This window comes from Amphibalanus amphitrite, unplaced genomic scaffold (genome assembly GCF_019059575.1).
Source record: "Amphibalanus amphitrite isolate SeventyFive unplaced genomic scaffold, NRLGWU_Aamphi_draft 000016F_arrow, whole genome shotgun sequence".
Taxonomy (NCBI): Eukaryota; Metazoa; Arthropoda; class Thecostraca; order Balanomorpha; family Balanidae; genus Amphibalanus; species Amphibalanus amphitrite.
Genome location: NW_024881512.1, coordinates 871,720 through 894,372, shown reverse-complemented (window position 1 = coordinate 894,372; position 22,653 = coordinate 871,720). Strand labels below are relative to the sequence as shown.

Below are 22,653 nucleotides of genomic sequence, written 5' to 3'. Positions count from 1 at the left end.
GGTTAAGCTTATGAATGAGAAGCTGGTGGTTAACGCTTTGGAATGCGGATTGAAAATCTGTGTATATCACGTCAGTTTGTCTGCCATTCGCAATAGAATCCCAGGCAGTGCTTAGCATACAAGCCAAATTCGTTTCGCAAGATCGCCCAGGTAAAAACCCGTGCTGGTTCTCAGAAAGAGCAGGTTTCACGTGAGCAAATAACTGGTCTCGAACGACTATTTCAAGCACTTTACCAAACAAAGGGGTCACTGATACCGCCCTATAATTTGTAGGGTTTCTCTTGTTTCCACTCTTAAAAACAGGAATAATATTAGCTTCCTTCCATCTAGCTGGGTAAAAGCCCTGTTTTAAAGAGAGCCTACAAATTATAGTGATAGGAACAACCAGTTGATTAGCACATTCTCTTATGATACGCGCACTTATATTATCCGGCCCGGAGGCCTTATGCACATTCAAGTTGTCCAAAATCAAACTGATGGAGGAAGAGGAAACTTCAAAGTCTGTCATTGCAGGCAAATCAAAATCGTGTGCCGGTGGTAAATGTTCCACATACGGATTCGAGAACTTATCTGCAAATGCTCTATTAAATAACTCGGCACGCTTAACATCATCCGATACTTCGCCAGTTTTGTCCTGCAGCGATGGAAGGCGACCTTTATAACTCTTAACGCATTTCAAAAATGACCAAAAGCGCTTTGGATTACTACTGAAATCCCCAGTTATTTTCTGGAGATATTCCAAATATTTCTCACATGCCTTCTTTTTAAAAATTCTACGGCAATCCCTGAACTCGTTTATGTTACCCTGGCTCCTAACTCTTTTCATTGCATGAAAAGCCCTCTCCTTTTTCAACAGTAGTTTGCGGACATCAGAATCAAACCATGGGGGGTATTGACGTTTCAGGGTTATTGTTGGAATATGCTCCTGCAGACATGCCCCAAATGTGGAGTAGAAGACTGCAACAGCCTCATCGACCGGCAAGTTGTCAATGTTTGCCCAGTCATATAGGGAAAGTGACGTTCTTAAGCCATGGAAATCGGCACGCTTATAATCATAAACTGATTGTCGATTCATGAATCTTTTTCCTGCCTTTTGGACTAAAATGGTGCTCCTAACCTCTGCATGATCTGATGGAAACAATCCTTCGTTAACACTCGTATCTACATACGCCCCGTTTGACAGTACGAGATCTAAATAGTTGTTACCTCGTGTAGGCTCACGAACATGTTGGACAAGTCCAGCTGTTTCATAGCCTTCCAGTAGCTCGAAGGCCCGCTGAGATGATTTCTCGGGTGTCGGAGTCGTGTAACATTCTCCCTCGACTGGAACCCACTTCACTTCAGGCACATTGAAGTCCCCAGTGATGATGAAAGTTTTGTCAGGGTACTTCGCACAAATGCTCTGACATATCTGAAATGTCCCTGGAATCGAGCAATGATCACTTGGGGGACAGTAGACCACCGACACCAAGGTGTGGACGGCCTTAAGCTCTACGATCAGCATTTCGACGTTCGCGGGCTCAAGATCTTCTCTTCGTTCCGGATGAAGTGACACCGCAGCTGCACATAAGACTCCACCAGCGTGAGTTAACCTGTCTCGTCGAAACCACAGGTGATCAGGCAGAGAGGAAGACAATTCGGAGGATTCTACCTGCTCATTCAGCCAGGTTTCTGTCCATGTTATCACATGGAACGTCTGCAGCTCAGCCGCGCATGCCCGTAACACCCCCATCTTGTTCTTGATGCTGCGTACGTTTTGACTCAAAATTTTTAGCGTGTATTGCCTTATGGACTTCCTTTGCAACTCACCATATTTTTCTACTCTAAAAAATCCTGTGTTGCCTTCGTGATAACGCCAGAAAGAAGCTCACTGGCTTCAAAGGTGTAACAGATGCCAGATTTGTTGATCCCCTGAAACCTACACGCCGCTAAGCCTGGTCGTAGGTCAATGAATCTTGCTCCGTAGGTTTCACACAGCTGTCTTAATGCACTATTCACGGATCTTGCCGACTCAAAAGCGTAGTAACCAGCATCCAATCTTTCTTCGACAGAGCACACAAAAACCTTGTTTGTCTTATGAATCTGCTTGACTAGACTAATCTGTCTTGAAAGACATTCCAAAACATATTCCGGTGCGTGATTTAACACAAGATCTGCACCTGAGTGCAACACCACGTCTATTTTGCTTTGGCTGACCCTTTTCACAGCAGCTGGTAAAACGTTCCAAATGTTTTGGGCACTGGTTCGAACAAAAACATCAGGACAGCTACCATCTCCCTTTTTCGCTGCATCACGAAGTCGGGTGACGTTGATTCCTCCAATCACGATTTTCCCACGCTCATCATTTATCCGTCTTTCGGTTTCCGTCTTTTGGGTATTCGCCGATTCGCCGTTGATTCCTCCAATCACGATTTTCCCACGCTCATTTATCCGTCTTTTGGTTTCCGTCTTTTGGGTATTCGCCGATGTTTTCGTGTGATCGTGGACTGCTGCTCCTCTGTGGCCAACGTCTCTCATTTGGTGATCGTTACTCACTAACTCATGAACAGTGCTAGCGAGCTGAGATACGTCACTCGCTACCTTGTCCAATTTCATCTGCGTCATTCGGATCGCCTCCATTATGTCAGCCAATGAGACATCAGCAAAGGATGGTCCCGGCTCACATGCCTGCTCTTCGTACATTGAGCCGGACATCGGCCCGGGATTTGGTTCAATGCCTCCTATTATCAGCAGAGTGGTGATCAGAGCGAGGCCGATCGCCAGTTGGACTTGAGATGGTTTTTGATCTTTACTTGATTTTTCACAAGTTGATCTAAGGCTGAACAAGCCAATTCTTGCTCTGTACGTTTGTAGGTCGACCATGATTATAGTTGCCAAATTCCAGCTATACGCTAACGTTTGTTCCGGCAGAGAGGTCAGATGCCCTTAGCACCACGTGACCTCTATCCAAAAATCAACAGCGAAATCTCTTCTCAGGCCCTCTCAAAATTTACAAATGTAGGGCAAAAAAACTTATTTTTAATTCAGGATTCTCACTTCGTTTTTTATCTACAGATTATCAAATCACTGTAGAACGTTTCCCGCTTTAATTAGCATTGTTTTGATATGCGCTATGGCGTGAAATTCAAAAGCATTACGGTATAATAACCTAAAACACAGAGCCCCTTAAAACACGTCCGTCACGTCCGCGACCCTGGATTCCAATCCCTTTTAAGCACTTCAGTCTTTTTGTTAGCTGTATGTTTCATACCGTCTGTTAATCCACAGTCCACTCATCTTCTCCCACCTCTGCCGCAGGTCTGGAGTCTCACGACGGTTCGGCCACCTCGTCCCCGACGCCGGGCGCGAACGACGGAGATGACGAACAGGCGCGGGTGCGACTCAAACGAAAACTGCAGCGGAACCGCACCTCCTTCACCAACGACCAGGTCGAGAGCCTCGAGAAAGGTGAGCTCAGAGGTCAGAGAAAGGTCAGCGGAGAGATCAGAGAAGGGTGAGCAGAGCGGCCAGAGAAAGATGAGCGGAGAGGCAAAGTAAATGTCAGCACAGGGGTCCGAGGAAGGCAATCCATGAACCTCGAGCAATGATAGTCGAGATGATGCGGGCATTTGTTTGTGGTAACCGGCTGACATAACGCATTGTGAGCGTAGCTACTCGTGATGACGCTCTTCGGTAATTGTTTAAAGCTTTCTAATACAAATGAAAATAAAAGGTAGTCTGCCAGATCCCGAGAAAATTGTCCAGGGCTTGGTGTTCCCCGGGAGGAGCATATCCATCGACCGTCCCCTTACTTTTATAAATCTATAGACCTGGACTCTTCCAGCTATGGGAAAGAACTTGTCAAACCTTTGCTCACCAGGATACAGATAGTGTGTTCTCTATCGATGTTTTTCACACCTCTTTCCTTCTCTCCGACTCTCCAATAAGACTGCTGACACTGATTTCTCTCCGGCAGAGTTCGAGAGGACGCACTATCCAGACGTCTTCGCTCGTGAGCGACTCGCCGCCAAAATCGGACTCCCCGAGGCCAGAATACAGGTGCGGAAAACTGTCAAAACGCTCGGTGTATCAGTTATCTTATCTTATCAGCTTCGTCAGGTATTGTATGATGTCCGCCAGAAGGAATGTGTCTGTGAGTTCTGTCTTGCCGGCTGTCTCTACCCACTAGCGATGGTGTTCGAGTAGTCTGGTCTACCGCTATCTCCAGCGCCAGTGCCGCGCACGAACAGACGACTATTTAGTCCCGTTGGATGCCTCGCTGGCCGGCCGGGCTGCTCAGAACACTGGTAGCTCGGCAGCGAATCGCACCCAGAGCCGAAAGGATCGACCGGACCCATCGGAGCGTGCCACGAGCCGGGCACCATTGAGCACAGCGCCAGATATCCGCCCGGCCGGCGTATCGATCGATACATTCCTGCAGGCAAAATCAGACGATAAAACTTTGTCGGAAAACAAAGACACTTCTCGGATAAAAAACACTTGAAGCTAGATTGATGCGGGCCATTAGACTGACTAGAAACTATGTAACGTTCTCATTTATTGAATACCATAAATGGTAGGTATTCGTTTCACACAAAAACAGATAGGTACGAAGTTATATCGCAAAATGTCACGAAAACTAAAGAATGTTTATCCGATAATATTCTGCAGAGCTCATTTGCCACAAATCGTGTAGTTAACATCAGACGTACACTCCTTGCTCAACTTGTTCATCCTTCCACCGTGGTTCCCAATTTACTGACGCCATGTATATCCGTCTATGCAGGTGTGGTTCTCAAACCGGCGGGCCAAGTGGCGGCGGGAGGAGAAGCTGCGCTCGTCGCGGCGGGTTCCGGAGCCGGCACCCAGCGCGTCCCCTGTGGGCCAGCCGAGCGGCGCCGGGGGCGCAGGGGCCTTCTCTGGCTCCCTGTACCCGCCGCCGCTGCCGACCGGCTCCATGGCAGACTCCTACTGGTGAGAACGGACTGCTGACCACTGACTGCTTGCTAAAGTGACCATATGAACGGGTGCGTATTATTTAGGCCAGGGTTCATAATGTCCAGGGCATGATGTGTCCAGTGCTCGAAATGGCCAGTGCCTTGAATTGGCCAGTGTTCATATTGTCCAGGGATTACATGGTCCAAATGTGGCCAACTGGCTGCAGATAGGGTAAATTCAAAGAGACCAGGGTTCATAATGTCCAAGGCACGATGTGTCCAGTGCTCGAAATGGCCAGGGTTCATAATGTCCAGGGCACGATGTGTCCAGTGTTCGAAATGGCCAGGGTTCATAATGTCCAGGGCACGATATGTCCAGTGTTCAAAATGGCCAGTGCCTTGAATGGGCCAGAGTTCATAGTGTCCAGGGATTACATAGTCCACCCAACCCAACCAAACCTAACCTATCCTAACCTAACCTAACCTAACCTAACCTAACCTAAGGTAATGATGTTTGCCTACCGGGGATAAGGAAATAGTTTCTCGCATGAATAGATTGCAAGCAATAGTAAATCAAATATTTTAGGTTAAGTGGTTATGCATCAGGCTTCAGGCCTTCGGCCTGAAGCCAGATACATAACCACTTAACCTAAAAATATTTGATTTACTATTGCCTGTAATCTCTCCTAAGGCATTACCTTCGGCACTGCACTGCTTCGCATTGAGCTGGTTCCGTGTTTTTTACATAATGACGTCACTTTCAGTGACTATGTAATCCCTGGACACTATGAACTCTGGCCTATTCAAGGCACTGGCCATTTTGAACACTGGACACATCGTGCCCTGGACATTATGAACTCTGGCCATTTTGAACACTGGACACATCGTGCCCTGGACATTATGAACCCTGGCCATTTCGAACACTGGACACATCGTGCCCTGGACATTATGAACCCTGGCCTCTTTGAATCTATATTACTATTTGAGGTGACGTAGTTTCTGTCTGTAACCGAGGTCGCGACATGGTGCTACGTAGCGCGGGTTACAGGTCACACCGTTGCACCTACCGCGCTGAAGTTTGCGCAACTCATAGAACAAGGACGGACAACGTGCCTTTGAGGGGTCTCTTCTCGATCGGGTCGATAGCGAGCGCGTGGCGCGTGCCCGAAAAGTGCAAATTCGCGTCATAGACTTTACATGTATTAATCGGCTGGCAAAAACGGGCGAAAACAGCCAAATTTGCCCGACACGGGTCCGGTCCCGGTGCAATATCTCGGTAACCGTGGGCCCGACCGGTACGGGGAAAACAGCATCGTGTAGAGAATCGAACGGGCTATCGAATGGTGTGCGGTGCAGGAGTTGGCACGCGCCACGTGCACACGTGAGGGCAATTTTATTTCAGAAAGTGCCGTTTTAAATGGATTTTGGATTTTATTTTATTTTCACGTGACCGTCAGAATGAGTGAGTCAAAACAACGCCTATTCGCAGGAGAAATGTACCGCCTCCCATAATAAAATTGTGAAAAGCTAATTGATCAAAAACAAGGTGGAAAAAATCGCTGAAGAAAATGGTATTTGTCCATAATGTGCCACTAAATAATTACACGGGGTTTGCTGCTTAACCTAATACGTTTGATAATTGAAAATATACTATCATTGGAAAGAGCATTCAATTCTCTCCAAGATCCAATCATCACGTTTGCATGACAAGCAACAATATTCTTAAAAATGTAAATGTTTCAAACCTCCGCAGAACCATTTTCAGCGAAAATTATCTACGCCTTTCATTTGTCATAAAACTACGCACCAACACATTTAACAGATTCTGAAGTATAGAAAGCATGCTTATCAGACACGGGCACCTCGATGCGGTGGATATTTTTTTCCAAACCAAAACGTTTAGCCGTCAAAAAGCAATCGACCGAAATGGATTGATAACCCAACCGACACAAGAACAATCAAACACCCGCCGATCGTAAATACGGTAAATACCCCTTTTCGCGTTGCGGAGCACGCGGGTCACCCTAGTATACCCTATCTGCAGCCAGTTGGCCGCATTTGGACCATGCAATCCCTGGACATTATGAACTCTGGCCCATTTAAGGCACTGGCCATTTCGACACTGGGCATAACGTACCCTGGACATTATGAACCCTGGCCAGAATGAATGCTCCCCATATGAACACATGTATGCGATCATCTGCCCCCCCCCTTAACCCTATTCCTGGCGGGGGGGGGGGGCCTCAGGAGCCCCCCCCTGAGGTTTTTTGGTTATTTCTCCCAAACGCTTTGAGCTAGGAAGCTCAAATTTTCTGACTTTTACTAAAAGGCTTTTACGCAACATTTCTGAAAATTTTGAGTTGATCTGACCTCAGGTCAGGTCACCAGAGGCGGTTTGGTGACCCTACCTCAGAAAAGTTTGCAATCACGCCAGAGCTAGAGTTTTTGACCGATCAATTTCTTCTCTTCAGGCTTTAGTTAGGGTACCAGTATGTGCAATTTGTATATCTCAGAATTTTCATATCTGTGACCTGAGGTCAGGCCAGACTCGTGACCTTTACATTGCAAGCCTATGGGAAAATATTGAAACGCCTCCTGCTTCGTGTAAACGAGTCAAAACCACCCAATTCTTTCAGTATTATGGAAGATTATCTCATCGGTGATGATCCTGCTGCCGCTAATTGACAGGGGCACCGGCAAAGGTCATCTGAGGTCATGTGACGTCATAAATCGTTTTTCTGTAAATAAATCACGACATGATGGTGCTAAAGACTTGTAAGTGGTACCAAACTGCTCGCCTGGTCAAGGCGCGTCGTTTGGTATGCAACATGACCATACCCCACAACCTCATTGATGAATGACCTGACCTTGACCTCAGGTCAAATTTCAAATTGACCTGTGAAGGTCATCACATACTTATTTCGCATCGCCTCGGCGAGAGCAACAAAAAATGTATTGGTTTTATGTCTCTATGTTTCTTAGTTTAAAAGTTATATAGGTAACTAATTCCAAAACATTTTATCGTTGATGACCTCTGGTGACCTCAATATTGACCTGACCTGAAAATGTTTTATGTTAAAGTTGTAGATCTTTAAACGACCTATCAAAGGCCGTTCGCCGTTTGTCGCTGCGATGTGTAGTTTTTGAGATCTGAAGGGGGGGGGCCGAATCGCCCCCCCCCCCCCGCCAGTTTCTTGTCCCGGCGGAGCCCGCCAGGAATAGGGTTAAAAAAGACTGGCTCTTCCTGCACACTCCCCCTACCCTATACCACTGATTGATACAGCAATATCGCTCTGCTAACAGCGCCCCTCTGGCTCTAACTCTGCTATCAGCGTCCCTCTCTACTGTACCCCTGCAAACAGCACCCACTGCCCTGTCGACAGGCCCCTCCAACCCGCTGACTAAGTCCCTTTCTCCTTCGCAGCCCATCTACCGTGAACCCGATGAGTTACGTGTCCCAGCAGCGGCCGGTAGGCGGCAGCACCTGTCTGCAGAGCCAGCGGGACTACGGCGGATACATGGCCCGCTCGGCCTACGACCCGCTGGCCTTCTCCTACGGCCGCTCCAGCCCGTGTCAGGGCGCCGGGGGACAGTACCAGCTGAACGGACAGTACGGAGTGCCCGGGGTGCCCGGAGTGCCGGGAGTGCCCGGCGTCACAGGAGTGCCCGGGGTGCCCACCACCACACCAGCCGTCAGCTCGCACGGAGGAAGTGGTAAGTCAACCGATGGATTTCAGTGATCTGTTGATAACATTCCATGCGCTTACACAGAACTTAGACATTTTCCATCAGCTCATTGCCTGCATTTTATTTAGTCTCAGTTGCATCAAAGTTCCTTGAATTTGAATGAGCATCTCTTGCGACAATAGCGTTTCACGACTATTCAGTGAGAAGTTCCGTTGGCGCTGGCACCTCTGTGCTTGAGAGACGCCTCTCACTGACCGTGTCCCGCCGGTCTCTGACCTCTGACTTCTGACCCGCTGTTCTAGGTCTGTTCTCGCCGGGTGTGTCCGTTCCTCTGGCGGTGCCCGGTCAGATGCCCGACGTCAGCTCCCCCTACTGGACCCGGCTGCAGTGACCTCGCCGTGACCTCGGGTGACCTCACCGTGACCTCAGCCGACCTCACCGTGACCTTGGCTGACCTCACAGTGACCTCGGCCGACCTCACCGCGACCTTGGCCGTGGGGACCTCAGCTGACCTCATCGTGACTTCGACCGATCTCGGCTGCAACATCGGATGGCCTCACTGTGACCTAGGCTAACCTCACGGTGACCTCGGCTAACCTCACGGTGACCTCGGCTAACCTCACGGTGACCTAGGCTAACCTCAAGGTGACCTCGGCTGACACCAAGGTGACCTCAGCTGACCTCACCGTGACTTCGACCGATCTCGGCTGCAACATCGGATGGCAAGCGACGGGAGCGCTAAGTACAGCAGTGACCTCTGGCGGCGAGCGGGGCCGGCTGTAGTTCGGCACCACTACCGACTGAAACAGAGGTCCCGCCGATCAGCAGCTCGACTTCAGGGCTCCACGTCGATAGCCCAGGTCTGCCTAAGATCTATCCGAGCAGATATAGCGAAATAACTTCTGCATTGGTGCAGAAGTCAAATCTACATCGCTGATCTACGAACGACTAGTGAAGACAACAAATACTCGATAAGACCGAATGACAGTGTGAGAGGGTGCGAGTTTGAGAGTGTCTGTGAGTCCCGTATGTATGAGTGGTGTGTTATCTGTGTTCTACGCGTGTGCTATGAAGGTGATAGCAATATGTGAGCGCGAGAGTCGAAGTCACGATGCCGCCCGCCCGTCAAACTTTCGAGTGGTGAGCGGGCTTCGGTACACTGCAACATGTAGTTGAACAAGTCGTGACTGCTGCGCTAGTAAGATAACGAGCATAACACTCAGCGAGCATAAAAATATCGGCGCGAGTGTTGGTCAAAACTGCAGATCACTGTATAACCTGTGTAATGTGATGCGTCTAGTGTGAGATGATGTAATGTTACCTTCACAATTATGCTTTTGTTGTGTTGCTGTTGTCTTGCACACTTTTGTTCCGGTAACACCTAGCTGGTTCTTTTCCTGACCTACATTTGTGTTACACTTTGAACTTATATCAACGTCTAAAAATTATGAGCAGTTAACATGCGTGCATAATCAGACATTCCCATACCCTTGGTGGTCGTTTTAGTTCCATTTGGCGTGCACATCAGTGTGGAGTATCTGCTGTAAATAGGTGTATACTGTATAGGCGCGAGTGTATCGTCCAAAGTGTAGCACGTCCGTCGGTGGAGGTTCTATGGACGCTGTGGATATCGAGGAAGCTGCACTGATGAGTCCACTGCACGTACCGGTCAGTTAATACACATATGTGAAGAATACAACGCGTACTTACTGGTCAGTGGTCCACTGGTCAAAGTGCATATAATTTAGGGCCGCTACCCTTACAATGAACAAGCTATAGCATGGACGTAACAAATTAGGTACATAATAAACCAGAGCTCAACCAGCTGAAAAGATGTTATGATAAGAAAATGTAATGTGATTTTCAATCAAAAATGGAATAACAATAACCACTGACAATTGATTGGTATTTATGCCTGTATCGGCGAAACATGCATATTTTATCAACGCTTCGTATATTGTATCACGGAAAGAGGCAAAATTAGACACAACATATACCTAGCAGCGGTGTAGCTGAAGGTATACTTAAAAGCGTGTGAAGCATTCAGCAAGACAGGTAACTGATTCAACGGCCCCACGTCCCCACACAACAAACACAATAACAGTCTACGCTAAAAATGACCAGATAAATCACACACCTGAATAAGGTGCGATACACCACACGGACTGCATTAAAACATTGCCACTGTGGCCACTTCACACGGTGATACTGATATATAATGGCAGTTCTAGGCAATTAACAAAATGCCAATATGTAAAGCAAACACTGGCCGTGTGTATGGCCGGCGTTACGGAAGAATTAGGCAAAGGGGAGGTCCTCACTCCTCATTGCATAGATAATAAATTATAATTAAACCAAGGCAGAAAAGCAACACAAACGGGCAAAAAAAAAACTGTTAATAAGTAAAAAGCCGGTAAGCAATACCTACATCAATCAACGATAAATGAATGATATTGTGTCATCAATAACACGCGTCATCTTTGTTGACAGTGCTGATCAACAACTGACTGTATTTATCATTTTCTTAGAGACTAGCACGGACCGTCCAGTCCAGCAGTAATCATCTTTCTTTTGAACGACCGTATCCATTGTCCACCCGTTACCATCCAGCTGGACTATCACCATGGATTACCTAACACATTTCGTCATGAAATGTGAAACATATTCGGCCATCAACGTAGTTTCACCCACTCCATGAAGTAACACTAATCTCTTGAGCTCCTGTCTGCAGTTCCCTCATACCCCCCCCCCCCTACCTGCAGAGAGGTGTCCAGCAGTACGATGAGCGGCGTTACACCTCCTCCTTCAGCCACACAGTGACCTCCAGCGGCGAGTCGGGACCGTCCAGCGGCGCGCGGCACAGCTGCGACTGCTGGAACGCGTTGGCGCCGTCGCCGCCGTCCAGACACGCCGTCAGGGTGACGGTCTCGGCCTCCAGGGTGACGGTGTCAGTCACTGAGCTGCCCTCCACCGACCCGTCACCGGTCAGCGGGACGGTGAGACCGTCTCCGTTCAGCGACCAGCGCGCGCGGCCCGAGCCGAACTCGGCGGCCGGGTGGCGGACCCGCACCTTCTCTGTCGTCAGGCCGGTGCCGTTCAGATCCACCCGCCAGGAGACGGAGCCGGCGGCGGCGCCCTCCGTGCGGCACAGGTACGCCTGGTGCCAGTCGCGCTCCACCTTGCGCTGCACGGCCTCGGCCGAGTAGACGCAGCTGGCCCAGCCGGCGGCCCACTGGGCGCCCCGCCGGTAGCGGTCCTCCACGGCGCTGTAGCTCCACTGCAGGCGGCGCTCGGAGCGCTCCTCCTCGGTCGGACGGAACACGAACCCTCTGGAGATGGGGCGCGTCTCGCCGCGCGCCAGCCGCCAGACCAGCGAGCCCGACTGGCGGCCCGGCGCCTCGCAGACGGTGGGCGGCGGCCGCAGCAGCAGCACCAGCTCCCGGACGCGGCGCTCGGCCAGCTGCTGCCGCCGGCGCTCGGCCAGGCCGCGCTGCAGGCGCTTGTTCACCGCCCCCAGCGTCTCAGCCACGGCCGCCTCGCAGTACGACCGCCGGCGCGCCGCCGTGGCAGCGAAATCCACCGAGTAGCGGAACGTAACGTCGGCCACCTCGTCACACGCCGCCGCCAGCACGTACTGGTGCTTCTTGCCCCAGCCGGCCTCGTAGATGTGGGGCTGGTCGAGCGCGCGCTCGCAGGGGTCGCAGTGCAGCCAGCGCCGCTCGGCGTCGCTGTATACCTCCGTCCACACGTGGTCCTGCTGGTCCTCCACGAAGCGCGTCTCAAAGCCGAGCGCGCGACAGCAGAGCGCGAAACAGTTGGCCCACTCGCCGCAGCGGCCGCGCCGGGTCTCCAGCAGTTTGCGCGGGTGATTATAGCGCGGGAACTCCTCGGCGGTGCCGCAGCGCGGGCAGCTGAACCGCTCAGCGTGCTGGGCCAGCTCCAGCGACTGCACGGGCGACACCTGACGGCGGCCCACCAGCGCCATCTGCGCCGAACAGCGCGCACACGTCGGCGCGTCGAACCAGCTGAAGAACTCGTCCTTGAACCAGCAGAGCAGCGCGTACAGCAGGCGATCGGCCGGCGCCGGGCGCTTCTCGATCGCCCCAGTTGGCGCCTCCGAGGGCCCGGCAGACATCCCTGCCTCCTCCCGCAGGCGCTGTACAGGAATGGCATTCAGAGCCGCCTTCTGGGTCTCTGGGTCCTCGTAGAACAGGGTCCGCTCATGGGCGGCCAGCAGCTGGCTGGCCAGGGCTGGAGCTGCATACTGCAAACAGACAAAGCATTGGTCAGGTAGTGAAAAACAATTGGAGGGATTGCATCTATTCACTAGTTTTGAGCAAAGTTGGTTCTAAAGGAAAAAAGGTTTATCTTCCAGTTGACCAAAATACCTTCCTGAAGCAGTGCAGCGCTGGATTCGGCCAGGGCCCTGTTTCAAGGCATGCTGCCAGCCACTGCCAGCACAATTTGCAAGCTGATGTCAGACTTGTGGTAGTGTTGGAGCAATGGACTTGTTGATGACTCCATGGAAACACAAATTGAAGTTGAAGGAGCGCGCCCAAGGCCGCGCGCCGGAATCGGAAGGAATATTTTGATTGTATTTGAAGCTGAATGACTGTTTTCGCTCAAGTCTGCTCATAGCGGAATAATTGTTTACATGGGCACGGTTGAGCGACATCAAGAGCTTCTGCCTGCATCTGGGAAGCCTACACCTGCATGAGCTGGAGCCTGGGAGCTGCGGACCGCTGCGGACCAACTCTGCACACTAAACCTGGTTTGGAAGTACCACTGCATGGTCTGTCAGTCCTGCCACAAACCGCTTGCCCAGGCCCAGCTTGCACGCTTGCATGCTGCATCACTCTATGTTCCTGGTCCTTGCCTTTGTGTGCTCATTTCTCTTATTCTAATTCGGATTAATTAGGTACCCACTACTGTGATAGTGTTTGATTAGGCATCTATTTGCACCTATCTTTGTTAAATTCCTATTAAGTGCTGCTAGTATTTATTTATTTCATTTCATCGATTCTTGCATATCTGTTGCACTGACTTGATTGCTTTCCGTTGTGTGATGTCTGCTCTGCATGTTGTGTGACGGCTGCCCTGCATGAAAGTGTTGAGTCATAACAATAGCCATGCCAACCCGAAACCAACTTAAAAATGCTAAAAAGAACAGCGTGGCTGCCGTGGCCAACACCTCTGGTGGTGGTGTTACTGGCGCTGCCCCCTCTCCTGATCTCTGCACCCCGAGTGCACCTGGTGGTGTTACTGCCGCACCTGATCTCTGTGGTACTTGTAATCTGCTGGTTGGAGACAACAGCATTGGCTGTGACAAATGTGAGGTGTGGCTACATGCTACAGAGATGTGCTCGGGCCTGCCCCAGAAGGTAATCGATGTTATACTTGAGTACAGTGGTGAAGGTATTAAGTACATGTGCATGAAGTGTAGAGTCACCCGAGCATCCACCGCAGGCCAGGGCTCGGGTGGTTCCCCCTCTGCCCGAGCTGACAAATTTATGGCTGATACACTTCAGCAGCTATTCCAACAGCTGCGTGGAATGACGTCTGTCCTCTCATCCCTCTCTGCGGAGGTCCGCACCCTCTCCACTGAGAGTCTCGCAACAACCCAACCCAACCCAACCCAAGCTGTGGCCCCCCAGCTCCTTCACTGAACCTGGGATCATTCCCACCTCAGGCCCGACTGAACCATAACATCCCGCCCCCTGGACGAGACTCCAATCTTGATGGACCATCATCTTCTTCACTTGACCAGTACAGACTCATTGTTCGTAAGGAGCTGAGAGAGATGCATGAGAGGGACAAGCGTCGAGACTCTATCATTGTTCGTGGTTTGAAAGCTACTACTCCTGGCGGGATTGTGGATGAGTTCTGCGAAATCTCTCAAAGGAAGATGGGGGCCAGAGTGGTGTTATCTGATGTTGTGATCATCCCAGGTCACTCCGGCATCTGTCGTGCAAAGATCCCTAACCCAGCAGAGAGGAAACTAGTTCTAGATCAGGCTAAGGAACTCAGACATACCGAGTACAAACATGTTTACATTAGGAGAGATCTCACCTTTGCGCAGAGAGGTGAACTCAGGCTGAGGCGGGAGGCGGATGCTGCCAGCAAACAACCTGGGAGTGCTGCTGCTGCGGAACTTCCCCCAAACAGTGAGACCGTTCCCAAGACGGTCTGGTCACCTGACCAACTCCCACAGGCTGCTGACGGAGGTACCGCGACGCCACCCAACGGAGGCAACCCTCAGGGCCCCGCACCATCTTCAGACCCACCTCACTCCGACAGGGATGAGACGCAAAACTAAATGTTATGTCTCCTAAGACTGTGTTTTCTGTTGTCAGATGTTGCCAGGTGAACTTGAATGGTCTGTCTAGCAAACTTGGCATCCTTTCCCAATTCATTTCCAAGCATCAACTTAGTATTATTGCTATCACTGAATCCCATCTCACTTCCCTGTCCCAAAGCTCCTTTGTCTCCATACCTGGCTATGAAATCATCAGGCACGACACCAAGGGTACAGTGTCCAAACATGGTGTGTGTGCTTTTGTTCGCAGGAACTTAATGGTGGACCAGGTGGTTACCCCCTATGATAATGTCTTAAGCTTCCGTCTTTCAGATTTTAATGTCTACATAGTGATCGTGTACAGACCTCCATCGTACAATGACGCGCAAAATGCTGCCCTGATCGATGTCCTCAAATTGTTGGTCTGTGACAGAGAGGTTATTATCGTGGGAGACTTCAACCTCCCAGATATCAACTGGAATAATGCGACATCCATCTCTCTCCACAGGGAATCTTCCTTATCTGGGTCTTTCTTAGAGCTTTTCAGGAGTTGTGGCCTGATACAGTGGGTCACGCAACCTACGTACCCTAGATCAGGGAACACGCTGGATCTTCTTCTCACCACTGACCATGATCGTATCGGCGACGTGTGCACTGAAGCTCCGCTGCCAGCCTGTGACCACTGTCCAGTCCTGTTTGACTATGTATTTGAAACAGGTGGTGAGCTGGAAGAAACCGTCCCCAACAACCGTCTAGCATGGCACAAGGGTAACTACACGGCGATATCGGAGGTACTATCGCTTGTTGACTGGGATTTTGAGTTTGCCTACCTTAACCTAACTTCCTCATATGATAAATTTGTTGAGATTGTCAGTGATGTAGTTAAGGAACATGTACCTGTCAAGACCCTCCGGCCCAGGAGTGCAGTGCCATGGAAGGTAACGCCCCCAGGGAGTCTGACACGGGACCGGCAGCGCGCTTGGCAGGCCTACAAGAATATCCGCAGACAGAGTGGTAGGCGCTCTAACGATGCTCTTGAAGCGTATTCAAAGTTTTGCAGCCTGAACCGCCAATGCAGATCGTTTGCCGTGTCTTCCCAGGCCAGGTATGAAGCAGGGCTGATTGATGCGTGGAGAGACAACCCTAAACTTTTTCATGCCTATGTCAGATCCAAGAAGACTGCCCCTGCCACTGTGGGCCCGCTTAGGCTCCCAGGTGGCCAGGTGAGTGGTGATCCCAAGATAATGAGTGAGTGTCTGGCCTCCTCCTTTTCATCGGTGTTCTGCCAGTCTACCCCGACTCACCAGGAGCCCCACCAGTTGTCTGACGCACACATTGACAGGCTGGAGTTCTCCATTGGCGACGTGCATGCACTGCTCCGTGGCTTGGACGGGAACTCAGCTATGGGCCCGGACCTAATACATCCCCTTCTTCTGAATAAGTGTGCCAACGCATTGGCTTACCCCTTGTACGTCATATTCTCACGTTCGCTGTCTGAAGGTTGTGTTCCCATGATGTGGAAAAAGTCACTGGTTGTACCTATTTTTAAAAAAGGCAGCAGATATGATCCACTGAATTACAGGCCCATCAGCCTAACCTCAGTGTCTTGCAAGGCCATGGAAAGACTAATATGTGCCCATGTCCACAGCTACCTGGAGGAACACTCTGTCTTGTCTGATCACCAGTTTGGATTCCGCCCGGGGCGCTCCACCGTTGACCAGTTGCTACTGGTGTACAATGATGTTTCACAGGCACTGGATGATGGTAGCACAGTTGATGTAATCCTGTTTGACTACAGCAAGGCCTTTGATGTTGTGAACCACAGCATACTATTGACCAAACTTCGCCTCATCGGGATTGATGGCTTGCTGCTTGACTGGATCTCATCGTTTCTCTCTCACAGAACGTTACAGGTCGGCGTGATGGACATACTGAGTAGCTCTAAGGCTGTATTAAGTGGTGTCCCTCAGGGATCGGTCCTCGGCCCTCTCCTTTTTCTTGTGTATATCAACCACATAGCCTCCCAACTGTCTTGTAAGCATAAGGTGTTCGCTGATGACTTAAAAATTTATGCATGTACTAGCAGGTTGACTGACGCAGACGATACCAACCCTGTGCAGTCATTGCAATCTGATGTGGACGTTCTAGTGCGCACCTCTGAATCCTGGGGACTGCATCTAAACGCCAGTAAATGCGCCGTGCTAAGATTCTCCAGATCCTCCCGGAACCTAGAACGGGTGCCCCCCACCCCCTATGTCCTTAATGGGAACCCGCTACCCTTTGTCAGCTCACATCCTGACTTAGGAGTTACAGTGGACACATCCTTGAAGTTCCACCTACACATTGAATCCGTCGCTCATAAAGCCTCAGGACTCTGCCACAGCTTCCTCAAATCCACAGTGCGTCGCAATCCTGATTTTATGACATTCCTTTTTAAGACCCACGTCAGACCAGTTATTGAATATGGTTCGTGTCTTTGGAACACAGGCTACGTGGAGGATGCTCGGAAACTCGAACGTGTCCAGAGGCAATGGACTAAGCGCGTGGAGTCACTATCAGACTTAACTTATGCAGAGAGACTGAACAGGCTAGGGCTCTACTCTGTACAGGGAAGGCTGACTAGGGCTGACCTCATCCAGTACTGGAAGATTGTGAATGGTCACAGCTGTATAAGTCCAGACTCCATGTTCACTCTAACCGACTGCAGCGTCACCAGAGGTCACAGTCGTAAGATTTATGTGACCCGTTCGTGCACTGATGTACGTAAGCGCTTTTTCTCCAAACGATGTGTTAACCTCTGGAACAGCCTCCCTGAATCTGTTGTTACTGCTCCGGACATCCAGTCCTTCAAGAGGGGTCTAGAGCAGCATATCCCAGACAAACTCGTAGAATATTTGTAAAATCGCTCGTTATATTGGTATTCTCTGTATGTATTATCGCTAACATGAAATGTATCTATTGCCTGTCATACTGCAGACACACATTTCCAGTTCTCATTCTTGTGACCTACGTTGCCAAACTGGAACAACTGTATAGCATGTTTTGAACTGGCGTGTCTTGTGAGACAGGGTTCCTATCCTTCCTTACCAGCCCTTTTTCCTAAGACTACCAAGCGAAGGGAACCCAACCAGGTAAGTAAACCAGGTAAGTAATGTGAGCTGGCAGCGGCTGGCAGTGTGCCATTGAAATACCACCCTTGCACTCTGCAGTGTGCCTGGTGGAATGCCTGCATTATTTAGGTCTATGTCAGCCCCCTCTTGCCTCAGGCATTTGCCATTACCATCAGCTGCTTATACCAGGGTTGGCATTTTTGCCGGCAAAAACTAGTTTATGCCATTTGCCGGTTTAAACCGGTTTTAACCGGCAAAAAGTAGCAAAAACTGGCAAAAACTAAAAACCATCACGATGATATGCCGAGACATGGATTTGAACATAAAACATTTTAAGGAGAATTCGGTGAAAGCTTTATGCTTTCAAACAGAAGTGACATTGACCATTCAAGTGTTCTATAACTCAAAAAAAATTCATGGGATTGGGCTTTCCATAAGGAACCAGTCTTTAGTGCCCTGGAATCAGTAAGACGCCTTTTGGGGTTGACAAATGAGCCAGTGCAAGAGTGAGTCCTGTACAATCAGAAGTGCGAAGGGGTATCTGCCACTGATATGCGCACGGCGCCGCATGGCACCCTACTTACCGTGGCCGCCTTGTCCCACTCTCCCCTACACGTAAATACATTCTGTGGTGGATGTCTACAGACATGCAGACATTTTAAGCAGGGATAAGTAATGAGGCAAAGTTCAGAACGTTTGGTGCATCTTTATGGCATCCAGAAATGCATCTGTACATTTCAGATCCATTCCTAACTAGAAAAGTTGTGGTTTGGGCCACCTGAGTTTTATCCAGTTTTTGCCAGTTTTTGCCACCGGGGTTTCTGCCAGCCGGTTTAAACCGGTTAAAACCACTGGCAAAAACCAGTTTTTGCCACCCCCTGCCAACCCTGGCTTATACTCCACCAGTAAGTGTCAGTGTAGGGTTATTGATAAGCAATTCTTAAATTAAACAGCACCTTTCAGAAAAAAAACTTTGACTTAGTTCACCAGCAAATCAGTTGAGGAATCAAAATATGGAGGCATCAATAATTTGATTCTGGTCGGAGGAGCCATGACCAAATATGGGCATGGAATAATTTTTTTTTATTCATTTGGGTACACTTTTGGCAAAAATCGGCGGTAAAATCGGCATCTAAAGCTTCCTATCAATCTATGCATTTATCATTATTGCATCGTGATTGTATTGTTTATAAAACTCGGGGTCAGGGTCAGTGAATAACTAACTTTATAGGTGCAAATGGCAGTGAATCAGAATGCAACAAGTGTAACAATCCGTGTCCGGACAAAATTTCGTCTGACATTTTTTCGTCGGACAGTTTTTCGTCCGCAGATATTCGTCCGACTTTTTTTCGTCTCGCATTTTTTCGTCTGTACATTTTTTCGTCTGTGCATTTTTTCGTCTGTACATTTTTTCGTCTGTACATTTTTTCGTCCGGACATTTTTTCGTTCGTATATTTTTTCGTCTGTACATATTTTCGTCCGGACATTTTTTCGTTCAATAAATTTTACGTCTGTGCACCCAAGGTTGAGTGAAAACATAATACAATGCTATTCAACTGTGAGGCAAATGACGTCATAATAATACTCGGGGCGAAGCAGTGCAGTGCCGAAGGCAATGCCTTAGGAGAGATTACAGGCAATGGTAAGTCAAATATTTTTAGGCTAAGTGGTTGTGTATCTGGCTTCAGGCCGAAGGCCTGAAGCCTGATGCATAACCACTTAACCTAAAAATATTTGACTTACCATTGCTTGCAATCTATTCATGCAAGTAACTTTTTCCTTATCCCCCGGTAGGCAAACATCAGTAGGTAAGGTTAGGTAAGGTTAGGTTAGGTTAGGTTAGGTTAGGTTAGGTTAGGTTAGGTTAGGTTAGGTTAGGTTAGGTTAGGTTAGGTTAGGTTAGGTTACGTTAGGTTACGTTAGGTTACGTTAAAATTGTAGACGAAAAAATGTCCGGACGAAAAAACGCACGGACGAAAAAATATACGAACGAAAAAATGTCCGGACGAAAACATGTACAGACGAAAAAATGAACAGACGAAAAAATGCACAGACGAAAAAATGTACAGACGGAAAAATGCGAGACGAAAAAAAGTCGGACGAAAATCTGCGGACGAAAAATTGTCCGACGAAAATCTGCTGGACGAAAAACCGTCATGGAATCGTAACAATCACACTTTATGTACGCATCAGCTTACCTCCATCGTGTCTGTGTCACAAGATCAGAAAATCCAGCAATGTACTGGCACTAGGGTTATCAAAGAATTGTTAACTCAACCATAGGTTGAGGTTGAATCAAGGGTTGAGAATGATCAAAGAATAAATGATCAATCGGTTCTCAATACAACTGCAATGAAGCAACAATTTTGCAACTATTGATGCAATCAGAATCAGATGCAACCGATGCAACAACAAACTGGCATTGCATGAAGTCATACGTGACGCGGCTGTTACAATCGATAGAGAGACAGCGACACTAATTACAAATATCCGTGTTCACTCGACAGAAATGCACGTCGTTTTGTAAACGAACATACCTACAGTGGCGCGGGAACCGGGGGGGCTAGGGGGGGCTGAGCCCCTCCAACTTTTCGGCTGGGGGGCTCGTAATGTATTTGAGCCCCCCCCCCAGCTGGAGGAATCGAAATCGGAAATCTACCAACATAATTTCATAGATTCATACATAGGCGCGGGAACCGGGGGAGGGGGCACTGGCAGTGGGGGAAGCTTGCCCCCACAACTCTGGGGCCGTGAGGGCGGTGCCCCACAACTTTTCATGAGGCCAGGAACCGTTGGGGCAGCTTGTCCTCCCCAAATTAGGTGTTGTGGGTCACAAAGGAAGAAAGCATGTGTGAAAATTATCTACCTCTCTCACTGGCTCGGCAACTCATTTGGCAGATTAAAACCTTGATTCCAGGTTGCCACTCAGCTGAGACGGAATATCTCGCTTTTTTTGCAAATATTTGCGTTTTTTCGTTGAAAAGGCAAAGGTAAGGTCTGAAAAATAAGTGGCCTAAAACCGGTGAGAAAACTAGATTTGGGGGTACCCTAGGTTGATCTCTATTATGGTTCAGCCCCCCCCCCCCCCCCCCAGTCTGGAAGAAGTTCCCGCGCCACTGCATACCTATATATCAGGTATGTTCGCCTAGTACTAGTGACCATTCTTATTTGTATTGCATAGAACAAACTACATAAATACCTGCAAAATGAAAATCATGACTTACTTTAAATGCAGGCAATTCAACAACCAACTCAGCTTCAGTAGGTGGCAACATAAACCTGAAATAGATGTCAGCACCAGACAACTGCCATCCGCCCGCCCGAGCCCGACACATCCCGAAGCGCCGATGTCTGATCAGCGGCGGTCCGGAGCCCGGAAACCAATGCCCCGTCATTCGTCAATCACTCGGCACTCTGACCACTTGGGGTCATGTAGGTAATTTGGGTCCTTCGCGAGCCTCATATAACAGGGAGCGAGTGAGTGTTCGGTTTGTTAGGATAACCGGGAATCGACGGTCGCCAACCGGCGCAGTCCGGTCGCGGATCGGCCTCCACCCCACTACCTACCATGGCCGACTGCCTTGCATGGCCGGGAAAATGTAAATACGGGCGAGTGTTATTTTTTTACTGTAAGAAATGCAAGCAACGGAAAGAAGAAAAGAGTCAACTGCGACGGGCGCTTGACGTTTATGGGCGTAAGAGCGGGGGCTCTGTCCTTGTGAATCCTAAGCCTTCCAATCAAAAGGTTCGAACTAAATTTATATTCCAATAAAAAATGACACACAAAAACCCAAAAATGAAAAATGCCGTGTAACTAGGTAGGTACCTGCGTAACGTTAAGTGTTCAGAACCTACCTACCTCATCTGAGCATCTTCAATGATGTGCTGCGTAATATTTTCATCTTTATTCACGCGCTAATGATAACCTGTAACCGTGCTAGTTCTGCCAGCACCCTACGGTCACATGACAAGGCGCCATGGCTCACGTTTGTCCCGTCTCCCTGATTCGTCTCTCGGCATTCTCCCAGGCCCTCCCGACCCAACAGACGCGCTCAGGTAGCTAATTAACGCGGCACTAACAGAGCACACACAGCCGCTGCACTGGAGCTGTGACGAAACGCCGGCGGCCCGCGCGGCTTTCCCGGGCGCCCGGAGGATACAGAGGTCGCCAGGTCACCAGCGGCGACCTTGTCCAGGTCAGAGGTCAGCTGAGCCAGGTCAGAGAGCAGCCGACTGCGCGTGTGTGCCGACGCTTCATTGTTACGCAGAACAGGCGGCCCGACAGCCGTTGGCTGGAGCTCTAATAACGAGAAGAAAACATAGGAGGATGGCTACTTCCAGCCTGTTGTAATGAGCTACATCGGTGAAGTGAGACAATTTTGCACTTCGTAACGTTAAATTAAATACAAAATGCTTGTTGAACCTCCCTTGAAAGCATTATGATTGACGACCCCAGCATACCTATACTTTGTATCCGCCTCAATATATGGATGTGCGAGACTTCATGGCTCATTCTCGATTGAAGCTCATGGACCACAGACCGCGATCCCGGACTCTCAAAAGAGACCGGTTTGCGGGCTTCTGGCGTGTTGGGCTACCGGCTAAGCTCAGTGTCAAGGACATCGGACTTCGCACACGTGTTCT

The 22,653-nt window shown here is 49.4% G+C and overlaps 2 protein-coding genes across 3 annotated transcripts in view; one reads left to right on the top strand and one right to left on the bottom strand.

Moving 5' to 3' along the window:
• LOC122387275 (paired box protein Pax-6-like) overlaps positions 1–10,299 on the top strand; it is a 33,083-nt gene extending 22,784 nt beyond the window's left edge. For both annotated transcript variants that reach the window (XM_043377353.1, XM_043377344.1), the window contains exons 6-10: positions 3,298–3,447; positions 3,956–4,038; positions 4,766–4,953; positions 8,341–8,630; positions 8,906–10,299. In XM_043377353.1, the coding sequence (XP_043233288.1) occupies positions 3,298–3,447; positions 3,956–4,038; positions 4,766–4,953; positions 8,341–8,630; positions 8,906–8,994 (800 nt within the window). In that variant the 3' untranslated portion in view covers positions 8,995–10,299. The remainder of the gene's footprint in view (positions 1–3,297; positions 3,448–3,955; positions 4,039–4,765; positions 4,954–8,340; positions 8,631–8,905) is intronic.
• A 241-nt stretch (positions 10,300–10,540) lies between these two features.
• On the bottom strand, positions 10,541–20,410 carry LOC122387285 (peptide-N(4)-(N-acetyl-beta-glucosaminyl)asparagine amidase-like). Its single transcript, XM_043377367.1, has 2 exons — positions 20,208–20,410; positions 10,541–12,867 (listed from the first exon to the last, which is right to left on the bottom strand). The coding sequence occupies exons 1-2, from the start codon at positions 20,211–20,213 to the stop codon at positions 11,395–11,397; spliced, it is 1,479 nt and encodes a 492-aa protein (XP_043233302.1). The 5' UTR covers positions 20,214–20,410; the 3' UTR covers positions 10,541–11,394.
• Positions 20,411–22,653: the final 2,243 nt, after the last annotated feature.